Source organism: Magnolia sinica, chromosome 18 (assembly GCF_029962835.1).
Source record: "Magnolia sinica isolate HGM2019 chromosome 18, MsV1, whole genome shotgun sequence".
Classification (NCBI taxonomy): Eukaryota; Viridiplantae; Streptophyta; class Magnoliopsida; order Magnoliales; family Magnoliaceae; genus Magnolia; species Magnolia sinica.
The window spans coordinates 45,223,210-45,236,790 of NC_080590.1; the positions used below are offsets into that span (position 1 = coordinate 45,223,210).

The window sequence follows — 13,581 nt, forward strand, 5'->3', positions numbered from 1 at the left end:
AAAACACGTCAACCAATCAGAATTTAGAATAGTCCAACCAATATCAATTTAATATCGTGGTCTATCTACAAAAGGGTCCCATGAGTTAGACGGTTTATGTTGAACAACACACATGTATACAATGGCGTTCTTGAAATTTCTTGTATAAATCTAGGGCATTTTTAATGGGTCATAAACCAAAATTACACTTGAAAAATGATATAATTAATTGTATGAATGATGGACATCTGTAGGACAATTAAACGAAAACCAATGTTTAAAGTGAAAAGAATGCACGTCAACCGATGGGTTTATGTTGAGCAACACACCTGTATATAATGGCGTTCTTGAAATTTTTTGTATAAATCAAGGGTATTTTCCTACTGCATGAACGAAAATACATTAAAATCAGCGCTACGGTTTTGTTCTAGTTTTCCCATAGCTTATAAATTCCAAGCGTGGGCCATGCATAGAACCCACCTCTCTTCTTTCCTCCACGAAATCATCCCGTAATCGGAAAAAATGGCCGGAAGTGTGATGCATGGGGCGCTCGCTGCGACCATTTTGGCTTTTCTTCTCAGCTTTGCGCTATCCACTGATGTTCCAATCCCTTCCAACTCAGCCGATCTTGACCGTTGGATCGCGGTCAACACCATGGCATTCAATGCTCGGACGACTGAGATTGCAAGCGGGATCGACACCAAGCTCGAACCCCGGTTGTTGGCGGCAGAGAACAAGAGACGGGTGATAACGGTGAATCAAGATGGTAAGGGTGATTTCAAAACTGTCACCGATGCCGTTAAAAGCATCCCAGCGGGGAATTCACACCGCACAATTATAAAGATCGGGCCAGGTGTTTATAAGGAGAAGGTGCTGGTGGATCGATCTCGGCCGTTCATCACATTTTATGGGGAGCCGGATGCAATCCCGACCATTACATTCGATGGGACAGCTGCGAAGTATGGAACTATATATAGCGCGACGGTCGCAGTGGAGTCACACTTCTTCATGGCCGTCAATATCATCTTCGAGGTCCGTTCTCTTGTTATTTCTGTCGTTCTTTGTTCTTTCGAACATTTTTTTTTGCGCGGAGGGGGAACCTCGTGGTGTGTCGATGTGACAAAGATCTTTGGCCCCACCATAATGTATGTGTTATATCCACACCGTCCAGCTATTTTACACAATCATTTTAGAGAATGAGCTCCAAAAATAGGTAGATCCATAGATCAAGTGGACCACACCACAAATGATGTCCATCGTTGAAACCTTTCTAGGGCCCACCATGATGTTTATTTTCCATCCAACCTGTTCATCAGGTCACACAGACCTGGATGAAGGGAAAACACAAATATCAGCTTCATCCAAACCTCCGTGGCCCCAAAAAGCTTCCAATGGTAGGCATTCAATCCCCATTGCCTTTTGGATTATTTCATTTTTTATTTTTTTTCAGGTTCACGCTTAAAATGATCTTGCACCCACCCGACGGGAGCGTCTTTCCTGTGACACCGTCAGAGAGAAATTCTCGTGCTCGGTGTAGGGCCAGAGATGTTTGCGACAAATCCACTCTGTGCAGCTGTTTTGCAAAACCACAATGATACACTGTTGTAAAAATCAATTATACCCAAAATTCATGTGCGCCATACCACACAAAACAGTGGGGAATATTGAAGGCATGGAGGCAATTAGATTCTTGTGCCTAGGACTGTGTGTGGCCCAAGGAGATGTCCATGACAAATCCACTCCGTCCATCTGTATTGTAGGACCACAGTAGGACATAGTATAAAAATTAGTCAGATTCAAAACTCATCTGGGCCATACCACGAATGAAAAATGAAAATGAGATGCAAAAAAAAAAAAAAAAAAAAAAAAGAAAAAAAAAAAGAAAAAGAAATTTTGGCCATACCACATAAAACGGTGGGGATTGAACTCTTGGGGCCGACATAAATTTCGTATCAGGATCATATCAGTTTATCCGAGTAGTAATAACCCTATGAATGGTTTGGATGGCATATAAACATCATGGTCGGCTCCAGGAAGGTTTTAATGGTGCACCTTTCGGTTCCCACTGTTTCCTTTGGTGTCGTCCACTTGAGTTTTGGATCTGCCTGAATTTTAGACTCCTCCCCTATTGTGGTATTCCAAAACAGATGGACGGAGTGACTTTGTCACGGACATCTCTGTGGGTCCCACACAGCCTGGGTAAAGGAAATCTCTGTGCCCTAGTCACAGGCAATCCGCTTCCGGGGTATCGGGTCAAATGTTGCTAACATGCACCGGTGGGTGAATATTGCTCTGGTCAGTAGTAGGAATGAGAAGTGTTTGTTTTGCCAATGGGCTAGGCCACTCTTATTTTTAAGGGTCAGGATTTTCAGCCCCACGTTCCAAGCTCCTACATAGTCTTATTACTGCATATTTTTTTCAACGGTTGACGTGGGCCCAACGGTAGATTTGAGATTCTAGGGCAAGTTATGGGTACTAAAACATTTCATGACTTGGGATTCAACACCTTTGGAATTAATTAATTAATTTTCATTTCCAGAACACAGCTCCAGAGCCAGCACCTGGAGCACAAGGAGGACAGGCAGTGGCAATGCGGATTTCTGGCGACAAGGCGGCTTTCTATAACTGCAAGTTCTATGGATACCAAGATACTCTCTGCGATGACATAGGCCGCCATTTCTTTCAGGATTGTTTCATTCAAGGCACCGTTGATTTCATCTTCGGCAATGGAAGGTCCATCTACAAGGTACTCTCTCAATCACCCGAATCACTAGATGCTTGAAACGAGTCGACTTAGTGAGTCAACTCATTTTTAGTGATTGCCTTTGTTGTGGGTCATTGCAGAACTGTGAGCTACACTCAGTGGGGAAGGGCGCTATTGCAATCACGGCACAAGCAAGGAACAGCGTGGCTGACAAGAGCGGGTTCTCGTTCCTACACTGTAAAGTTACAGGCACTGGCAATGTCTATCTGAGCAGGGCATGGAAGCAGAGCTCAAGAGTTGTGTTTGCATACTCGTACTTGGACAACCTTGTAAACCCTAAAGGATGGGACGATAAGGGATACTTAGACCGTCACCAGTAAGTGCACCTCACACCATTTATTCGTTTCTTGTGAATCAGCTACTGTTTACACCCATCCATCTGTAGTACTCTTTACATCTACTTGCTTAAAAGAATAGGGTTTTGGGCACTATAGTCCCAAATCATGGTGACTTGACTTAAACTCGCCCGAGTCAGATTGACTCAGTACGATGACGAAATGGGTCATGAGGAAACTCGCTCATGAATGTGACTTGGTTTTTAATTTGCAGGACTGTTTTCTACGGAGAGTACAAATGCATGGGGCCAGGGTCGAGCACCAGCCAACGTGCGAGCTTTGGCAAGGTCCTGAACGATGCCCAAGCCAAACCCTTCATCAGCATGACTTTCATCCGTGCTGCCACGTGGCTACTCCCTCATCCCACGCTCTAGGGTCCCACCCAGCCGCTGGCTACTGACCTGCACACATGGCTCATGTAATGCTTTGCTGTGTGATGCAAAATCAATGTATATATCTCCCTTCGTTAGGGAAAATGTGGAAATGATGATAATTACTTTTGTATCATGTAAGTAAATCATTCCATAGGATTGCAATTGAAGTGAATATACATGGTATGTGTGAGTTTCTAATCTTAAAAGGAAGATAACCTTCCACCTAGAATTTACTCTGGTTGAGTATAACTCTAATACCAAGATAAATAACCATCAGCTCTAAAAGCTGGAAATGTCAGAAGATGGTGTATTAATGTATATCAAGGGACTTAACATTCCAACACTCTGAAACTGCACACCCGCCATACCTTAACCTAAATTATAAAGGAGTAAATTTTGGAACCCAAGTCCCAGTCTCAAAATCAGAATGGTTGAGCAATCCTAACCTATGATTCTTGGCACAAGTTCTATTGGATAATTAACCGTCCAAATAAATGTCCACCAACTTGATACTCAGATAACTATAAGTATTTCTGGATTGTGATACATTCGAAATAGGGTCCATAGTTTGCACAATTTAATTTGACTTGTATGTCATGCATGCAATTTTTACTTAAACGCTTGTGTGCTATCCATCAAAAGCTACTAGATTATCGACATTTTTTTTTTTCTGAATTAATTGTTTTGCAATGACCCAACTATTATGTGGCGTATGATTTGAATAGTCCATGTTGTCTTACATGTATGGGCCCTATATGGTGGACAATTACAGATAGTGCACTATGCATCATATGGTTTACAAGTACAAACATCCAATTTAGTAGTACAATATCTACTTAGGGATTGTTTGTGTGGCCAAATATCCCTTTATGTAAAACAAACGTGTTATCAACACAAATTTACCTGTCAAACCAAACATGGAATTAATTGGTTAAGGTGACGGGTAAAAGAATTTGTAATTATTATACATTTTCATGGTATATACTATTATAAAAATCTTGAATCTAAACATAGACATCGGTATATTTTGGATTTGATTCGATATTGAAGTAAAAATTCTATCATTACCGTTATATCAAACCTGGGGAATCAAGAGTCAAATGCAAATGTTGTTGCTGGACAAGTAAAGTCATGGGCAATCATTACATATTTCCTTTACGTTACTGTGGTGATTGGTAAAACAAACCACCTGTATATTGCAAGTAGAAAAAAAAGGTGCGTTTGAGAAGAATAAGCGTTAATCAACATGGGGCCTTATGACCGATGATATAAATTATTGAGAACTCAAATCATCCATTTTCCTGACCATTGCTCTTATTGTTAGAATTTTTCAATCAATGGGTCCCAATGTAACGAGGACCATTATTTGGATATCCCAAGAATCAGTTCATCCTAAGTGGCTTCTCTTTAGTAGCAGAGGCAACCCCTTAAAAGCTGAAATCTCCTTTCGGTCTTATGCAGTTGGTACCCCTTGCTGATGTAGAGCAGCTCATAGACACTTTCATGGCAAAGATGGACTAGAGAAGGCCTAATCTGAGGTGAAAATGATCCGGACAGTCAGAACCTTAAAACAGTTGTATCTTGCAAACCGGATTTGCGAGATTCCATCAGATCGACAATCACAAGTTCCATTTAATTTCATTTTTACTATAAATAATAAGTTTTAATTCAAGTATAACTTTTGATCCTTTGAGTTGTAGAATTCGTGCCCAACATGAAAAGGGGTTTGAAAAGTTAGGAGAATAACATGGTTGGGTCAAATTAGACACTAACTATTTTTGGCCGAAAACCATGACGTCTAGTAGGAATAGGGGCCGTGTATAAGTAGTAATTTACTATCTATAGTAGGTCTTGTTTTTACGGTGTTTGAGTTGAACTCAAAGTATAAAACTCGATCCTAAGTTTGAGCTCATTATTTAAAGGGTTGTAATTTGTTTTTCTTTTATTATTATTATAATTAATCAAATTATTTTTAATTTATTAGAAATAATTTCTATTTTTATCCCTCGTGAGTTCAAGGAAGCTCTGTGAGGAGTCTAGAAAGCTCTGTGGATTCGAAGTAGATATCCCCTGAGTTAGACGAGGATTGACCTCATCACGTCTGTCCCCGCATCACATGCTCTGCTCTAATTGGGATACAATTCAAAACAAAGTCTCTCCATGGTAGGTTTATAGCATCAGGATGGGGTGAATTCAAGGATCTAGTCCGCCCCTTGTTGCGGGTTGATTCTAATTAGATTAGGTCTCTCTCTCTCTCTCTCTCTCTCTCTCTATATATATATATATATATATATATATATATATATCTTCTCAATTAGATTAGGACTATCTTTATTCTCCTTTAAGTAATTGTATTGTAACACAACTTTTCGTCTCATCTAGGTAAGTAGTTGTGTATATTCTCTTCATGTGTGTGTGTGTGTGTGTGTGTGTGTGTGTGTGTGTGTGTGTGTGTGTGTGTATTAATCTCTCCATACTTAGAAAAACATTGATAAGAAATTTGGAATTCCATCTTCTTATTTTCACATGATATCAGAGTGTACCTATTTATTGTAGAGACTCCGGCCATGAGCAGCTTTTGCTCTGTTCTCTAGTAAGACCCTAACGCTATTAAATGCAATAAATCAATTTGAAAACCCGCAAATTTGAAAACCCACATCAACCCTGTTAATTGGTCTTTGGTAAGGTGGTCCATGATTTTGGAATGGATGCATCATATGTTTGGGTTGATGTTGCAGGGGTTGATGACCTTTTAAAGGAGAAGTCTATTGTGTTAAAAGAGGATTTATAATCATTAAGTGTTTGTACCTCAGCTGATAATCGCATCTCATCTTGTGGGATGCTCAGGGTTAGTGGAAAGTACAAACATCAAGGTTGCATACGTATTCTAGTAAATTAAAGTTTAATTAATGATTTAAGTTTTTTATTTCTATTAATTAAAGTATACTCATTGTGCATGCATAAGGTGAAATGAATAGTTTCGTTTGGTTCTAATTGAGGCAAAGACATATTTTGATAGAGATGATTGGACCACTTGGAAGTCTGCATGCTGGTTATACCTGACATGAAAATTTCATATTCCGTACTTATGTTTTTTTTTTTTTTTAATCCATGTTGTTGGGAATTTTGGCATCTGTGATCACGCTTGTCCCCACCTTGATAAATGAGGTGATGACTGTCGTGCTTTGAAGTCGGTAGTTCTAATAGACTGGATAATTTATTATACTGCTCTTGATTCATTAAAATATCTAGTAAGGTCTCGAGCACATATAGAAAGTACTATAAACATTTCTGGCCTTTCACTCCGTCGTCTGCCATGAAACTCATCTTCCAAGCTGGTCTTTGCCTTGGCCAGGGAACTGATAAACGTTTCTGGCCTTTCATTCTGTTGGGCCTCTTCAGTGTCAAGTCTGCAAGGAACCTAGGTAGAGCTAGATCAGAACCTCATGGCTGGGCCAAAAGGATTTGGCACGCGGCTCTCCCACCGAAGTTGTCTTAGCTAACGTGGAAAACTCTGATGAAAGCAATCCTCATAGATTCTGTGGTGCAAACAAAAGGCGTTAACTTAGCTTCCAAGTGCCACTGTTGCGACAGGAACAATCAGCTTGACCAACTGAAAAAGGATATTAAGACTATTAATCATATTTTCCTCCATGGTGAGCTAGCTAGCGCAGCATGGAACCATTTTGGTAATTGTTTTGGTATCAACATGCAGACTGCATCATCAATGAGAAACGGATTTATCATTGGTGGTCGTTTCCTATGGCCAGGAACGTGGAATCGACTACTCATAAGTTGTTACCATGCTTTATCATCTGGGAACTATGGAAGGCAAGAAACTCGTCAAGGTTCGATGGTGTCAAACCGTCTCTCTCCAAGATCATTACTCGGATCCACTGGTGGTCCAGATCCATTACAAACCATGGCTCAGGTGCTTTCTATTCTAATGCCCACGGTAGGCCTCAACATCCAGATATTGTCCAATTGCAGAGCACCTGGCCTAATCACTCGCCTCCGTCCCATGTTGGCGTGAAGGTAGTAAGATGGTATCGGCCACGGGCTGGATGGGTGAAAATAAATGTTGATGGCTCGGCCCTGGGCAACCTAGGTTCATCTAGAGGTGGGGGTGTTTGTCGACATGAGAAAGGTGAGCTCATTTTTGCTTTTGCGGCTAGATACGGCCACAGCTCAAACGTACATGCTGAGCTCAGGGCCTTCCATGATGAGTTGCTTTTATGTCTGGCAAGAGGAATGAGGAAGATTATTGTGGAATCGGACTCACAGCTTATCATCAATCCCATCGCAGGGAAGGTGACCCTGGGATGGAAATGGAGACCCTGGCTCTGCAGGATTTGCGCCCTCATCTCGGCTGCCCATGTGGAGTGGACCCACATCTATAGAGAAGGTAATGCACCGGTGGATTCGATGGCCAGACTGGGTAGTGAGAACCAGTCTTTCTCCCTTTTTGTTGATACTGTCAACCTCCCTTCTTTGTCAAGGGGCCTTATTTTCCTGGACAAGTTGGGCCTAGGAGCGATTAGACCCAAATAATTAGCGATCTTTGGGCTGGGTGGTTACCCTTTTGAGGACAGCTTCGTGTTTCATTGCTTTCTGTTCTTGTAGTTTTTCCTTTGTTTTCACATGATAGGTGTGGCCTCTTTCCTTTTTGTTGGGGTCCGCTCGAAGTTCTGTATATTTCTTGTGATTAATGAAATTGTGGCAAGAGCCCATCCCCCCCCCCCCCCTCCCATCCAAAAAAAAAAAAACACAGAAAGTAATAGATAATACATTACATATTAAAGAATCTCATAGATGTCCCAGGTTGGAGAATGTAAGAATTATGGGACACATATAACATATTTTCATTTAACATTGAAATGATCAGTTCGAATCAATTACATGACCATCAAGGTGAGACCAACTCGATAGCTGGTGTACACAATTTTATGAAGCATCAAGTACCATTAACAACTCTTGCATAGAGTTGTGTTGGGAGTTAACCTCTCCTATAGACCAACATGAATGAGGAGATGTGGGAAAATGGGAGAATCCTAGGATGGGTGGACTCTTCCCACAGCCACTATATCTATACAAGGTATATTCGGTCCCCAAATCCATACACATGATATATGCACGTGTCTCTTCCCATTAGAGGGTGTACAAGTGTGGGTGTAGAGGGGATGGAAAGCCAATGAGCCACCATCCATTCCAGTGATCTCGACAGACATAAAATAATTGTGGATCAAGGTATGCATTCAAAACTATTGAATGCCGTCCATTCAATGCTAATAAGGATCATGGATTCACTTCGAATTCGACATATTGTTCTTCATGCTGGAATTCTTTGTAGTGTGCTATTGAAAGGGCAGGTATGGTTGTATGGATGAGGTTTTGGATTTCTATGGCATAGAGCTGGTGGGTTGTAGTATGTTGTTCTTGTTCCACCATAGGTTCATTCTGTGTCAATGAATTTATGGGTGGTTGAAGCATGCCCCTGGTTCGATAAAGATGTCATGTGTATCTAAAGTGTGTTGATTAGATTCCTCTCAGCCTCCACAAGTCCAGTGCTAGCTCTCCTATTGATCGGATTCCTCTTGATTTTTGTCCTTCCCTATAAGCACGTAGGCGTTTGGTTGGTGGCTTTGGGAGCCTTTGGATCACGCTTTCATGTGGGCCATTGGCATGCTATGGATTTTTTTTTTTTTTTTTTTGTTTTGTTATTATTATTTTTCTTTTTTCTTTTCAAGAGAGGGTGGTGGCTTAGTGCTTTTTGAATGGCTTAATGAGTCAGGATTGTCTGGATGTGTGGGTTCCAGATTTTGTTGACTTTTTGTTGCTTATCCACTGATACATTATCCATATTTTGTTTGGGAAATATATGTATGTTAGACGTGACCTAAATTTTTCTTTAAATTAAGAAAATTATTGGCTGTGTGCTAATTATTATTATTATTCTTATTTATTTATTTATTTATTTTTTAAAAAAATAGAGAGAAACAAATCACTATATCTTTAAGTGACTGGTATTCAAATTTATAAATCAATGGTTAGGATCATCATTTGAGTATATCTTTAAAAAATATTTCATCAATAACCATCCATCATTTTCTTTGTTTTGGGAGTCATTGGGTGACAGATGGTGAATAAGGATCTAACATGACTCCCACCAAATGTGTTGCGTAGCACGCCAACAATGTAGTGAACCGAGATCCAATATCCAGTCTCACCCACAAACGATAAACAAGAAGAAATATAATCTAGAGATATAATCAAAGCATACCAAAACAAACTACAAGACAGAATATATGTGGAAAAACCTCAACAAGGGTAAAAAACCACGGGTGCTAACTTCCACTATGAAGAAAACAAGATTACAAGCAATATACTAACCTCTACCCTTGGATGTATAGAAAAACCCTTTGCATACACCTTAGAATACTTTTTCCATACCCTATAATAACCTTAGGACCCCTATTTATAGGCAACTTCCCTTCTGCACTCTTGTGAAACCGCTTCAAATTTACATAGTCTCTACCAAATTTGTGCAAAATCTGCGTAACCTCAACTAGTTGAGACAGGCCCTTGACCGGTCGAGTGGGCCACTCGACCGGTCGAGCATGGGCCTCGACTGGTCGAGCACCACGGACGGAAAATAACTTTTGCTCGCTGGACTTTGAGTCGAGCAAACCCTCGACTAGTTGAGTGGGCCACTTGACTGGTCGAGTAGACCACATGACTGGTCGAGCAACCCTGTCTAGATGTGGCTCCACATCTTAACAAAATGAACTCAACAAGAGCACACATTTACAGAATGTGCCGAAATGAACACCCATGACCATGGAGAAAGACGAGGGGTGTCAAAGGGTTCGCAAGCTTATTCATACATCGGGTTGGCCTTGGACTATTTGCCCGAAGCCCCATCAGCCAGGCCCTGCCCATTTCTCTCTTAATCTTTTAAAGATTTCAATCTTTTAAAAGATTTTCCCTAAATCATTCTCCTGCCAGAGCGGCGAAGTATAAGTTCCCTAAAGCTCATCTTTCTCTATTAGAATTCGCAAAAGTCCCCTAAAGTTCCCTTTTGGCCTATAGGCTTTGTAAATGTTAGGGTTATATGGTAGGTGGAGCCCTTCTCTTTTTGTGGGTCCCACCCGAATGTTGTAAACCGTTCTTGTTGAGTAAACACATCATTTTCTTCTTCTGAAATAACCATCCAACCTAGATACGCCCATGCTGCCATCCCCTATTGAAATTGAAATGGTAATCTCTCTCTCTCTCTCTCTCTCTCTCTCTCTCTCTCTCTCTCTCTCTGTGGTTGGGCTTGGGCTGGATTATTTCGGCCCATGACGGCCTATACCAAGTTTGGGCTTGCATTGAAAAATGCTGATCAATCTTGAACAGGGCTTGGCCCAGCTCTAACCTCGCTAGCTGACACTTTCTTAAGACTCTCCTGGAGATTGTTCATATGCATTTAAAATCGTATACGTGGCATAAATGTAATCTATTAAACTTCCAAAGGGTGGGTCGCATTTTAAATGGGTCATAAACCAAAAATTGCACTTGAAAAATGATATATTTAAATGCATGACTGGTGGACATCTGTAGGATGATTAAATGAAAACCAATCAACCATTTAAACCGAAAAGAACGCACGCCAACCAATCGGAATTTAGAATAGTCCAACCAATATCAATTTAATATCGTGGTCTATCTACCAAAGGGTCCTATGAGTTAGACGGTTTATGTTGAACAACACACCTGTATACAATGGCATTCTTGAAATTTCTCTATAAATCAAGGGCATTTGATAAAGTGGGTTTGGGATCATATTTGATTAATATGCGGTGATCTCGGGCAATGTTAATATGTATTTATTTTGCTGTTTTTGGTCGTATGTAAGGGAGTCCCCAGTTTTGTATAGCTCGATTTTTTGGAAATGATCTGAGACACTTTTTTTAAAAACAAAAAAAAAAAAAAAGAAAAAAAGAAAAAAGGGCATTTGTCTATTGCATGAATGAAAGTACGTTAAAGCCAACACTACAGTTTTGTTTTAGTTTTCCGATAGCTTATAAATCCCATGCGTGGGCCATGTGTAGGCCCCACCTCTCTTCTTCCCTCCACAAAATCATCCGGTGAATGGAAAAATGGCCGGAATTGTGATGCAGGGCGCGCTCGCTGCGACCATTCTGTCTATTCTTCTTACCTTAGTGCTATCCACTGATGTTCCAACCCCTGCCAACTCAGCCGATCCCGACCGTTGGATCACAATCAACACCACGGCATTCAATGCTCGGATGGCTGAGATTGCAAGCGAGATCAACACCAAGCTCAAATCCTAGTTGATGATGGCAGAGAACAAGAGACGGGTGATAACGGTGAGTCAAGATGGTAAGGGTGATTTCAAAACTGTCACAGATGCCGTTAAAAGCGTCCCCACAGGGAATTCACACCACACAATTATAAAGATCAGGCCTTGGATTTATAAGGAAAAGGTGCTGGTGGATCGATCCCGACCGTTTATAGCATTTTATGGGGAGCCGGATGCAATGCCGACCATTACATTCGATGGCACAGCTGCAAAGTATGGAACTATATACAGCGCGACGGTCGCAGTGGAGTCGCACTTCTTCATGGCCGTCAACATCATCTTCGAGGTCCGTTTAGCTTCTTCTTCTTCTTCTTCTTCTTCTTCTTCTTCTTCTTTTTTTTGGGTGGATGCGCTACTGGAAGATTGCTTGGTCACGAGTTGGAACGTGATGTGTTTGTTTTGTCAATGTGCTAGGCCAGCTCAAAAAGCCTGTTAGCCTAGTCTTGGTATGGCCTAGGAAATGGGCGCGCCACTCGTTTCCATGAAGGAAATGGGTCCGCCACTCCTATTTTTAAGGGTCAGGATTTTCAGCCCCACGTCCCAATCTCCTACATAGTCTTATTGCTGTATATGTTTTCAATGGTTGACAAAGTGGGCCCAACAGTAGATTTGAGATTCTAAGGCAAGTTATGGGTAATAAAACATTTCATGACTCGGGACTCAACACCTCTGTAATTCATTTATTTATTTTAGTTTGCAGAACACAGCTCCAGAGCCAGCACCTGGAGCACAATGCGGATATTCGGCGACAAGGCGACTTTATATAACTGCAAGTTCTATGGATACCAAGATACACTTGCAATGACCTAGCCGGCATTTCTTCCAAGATTGTTTCATACAGGGAACCGTTGATTTCATCTTCGGCAATGGAAGGTCCATCTATAAGGTTCTCTCTCTCTCTCTCTCTCTCTCTCTCTCTCTCTCTCTCTCTGTGTGTGTGTGTGTGTGTGTGTGTGTGTGTGTCCCGAATCGCTAGATGCTCGAATCGAGTCAAACTCATTCTTAATGGTTGCCTATGTTTTGTGTCATTGCAGAACTGTGAGCTACACTCGGTAGGTAAGGGAGCTATAGCAATCACGACATAAGCAAGGAACAGCGTGGCTGACAAGAGCGGGTTCTTATTCCTCCACTGCAAAGTTACAGGCACCGGCAATGTCTAAGTTCATTGAAGCAGAGTTCAAGGGTTGTGTTTGCATACTCGTACTCGGACAACCTTTTTTTTTTTTTTTTTTTTTTTTCAAAAAAAAGAGGCCAGAGCCTAGGAAATTCATTGATCAGCTGAATTTACATACATTCAGGAGGGCCCCACAAAAAGGAAGGCAGCCTCTCCTATCATATACATTAGTATAGAAAAGAAAAACAGGGCTGAAAGGGAACACAACAAAAACAACAGAGAAGGAGGAGAGAGGAGCTGCACAAGAGGACAAACCAGCAAAAACAATCAGTGGCACCCAAGGGCTCCAAGACCTGCATTATCTAACACTAAAGCCCCTTTGACTAGCCTTGGGAGAGGAGCGCGATGGAAGAAAATTCTGTTAGGACACCCTTCACTGGCGGTACGAGCAAGAGCATCGGCCACTGCATTCCCTTCTCTAAAAGTATGGTTGATCACCAGGTTAAGGTCCTGGGATTTCTCTCTAATTTTCCCCAATGTATACCAGATTTTCCAAAGATTAGAGGAGTCAGTCTCTCTCAGATCATTAGCAATGACTTTAGAGTCAGTTTCGAGAATGATATTTGTAAGTCCCAGGTTGGAGCAAATGT

At 41.2% G+C, this 13,581-nt stretch overlaps 1 protein-coding gene and 1 pseudogene across 1 annotated transcript; both read left to right on the forward strand.

The window, feature by feature from the left end:
- Positions 1-501: 501 nt before the first annotated feature.
- Positions 502-3,452, forward strand: LOC131232382 (putative pectinesterase 63). Its single transcript, XM_058228607.1, has 4 exons — positions 502-1,011; positions 2,519-2,725; positions 2,824-3,059; positions 3,293-3,452. Exons 1-4 carry the CDS (start codon positions 502-504, stop codon positions 3,450-3,452), a joined length of 1,113 nt encoding a protein of 370 aa, XP_058084590.1.
- Positions 3,453-11,791: 8,339 nt separating this feature from the next.
- Positions 11,792-12,977, forward strand: LOC131232383 (putative pectinesterase 63; annotated as a pseudogene).
- Positions 12,978-13,581: the final 604 nt, after the last annotated feature.

What these genes read in the sequence shown, in the direction of transcription:
- LOC131232382 (XM_058228607.1), top strand. Translation starts at nt 502, where the DNA reads ATGGCCGGAAGTGTGATGCATGGGGCGCTCGCTGCGACCATTTTGGCT. An exon ending in CCGTCAATATCATCTTCGAG is followed by an intron (nt 1,012 to 2,518) that starts GTCCGTTCTCTT and finishes TTTCATTTCCAG; the next exon opens with AACACAGCTCCAGAGCCAGC. An exon ending in GGATACTTAGACCGTCACCA is followed by an intron (nt 3,060 to 3,292) that starts GTAAGTGCACCT and finishes TTTAATTTGCAG; the next exon opens with GACTGTTTTCTACGGAGAGT.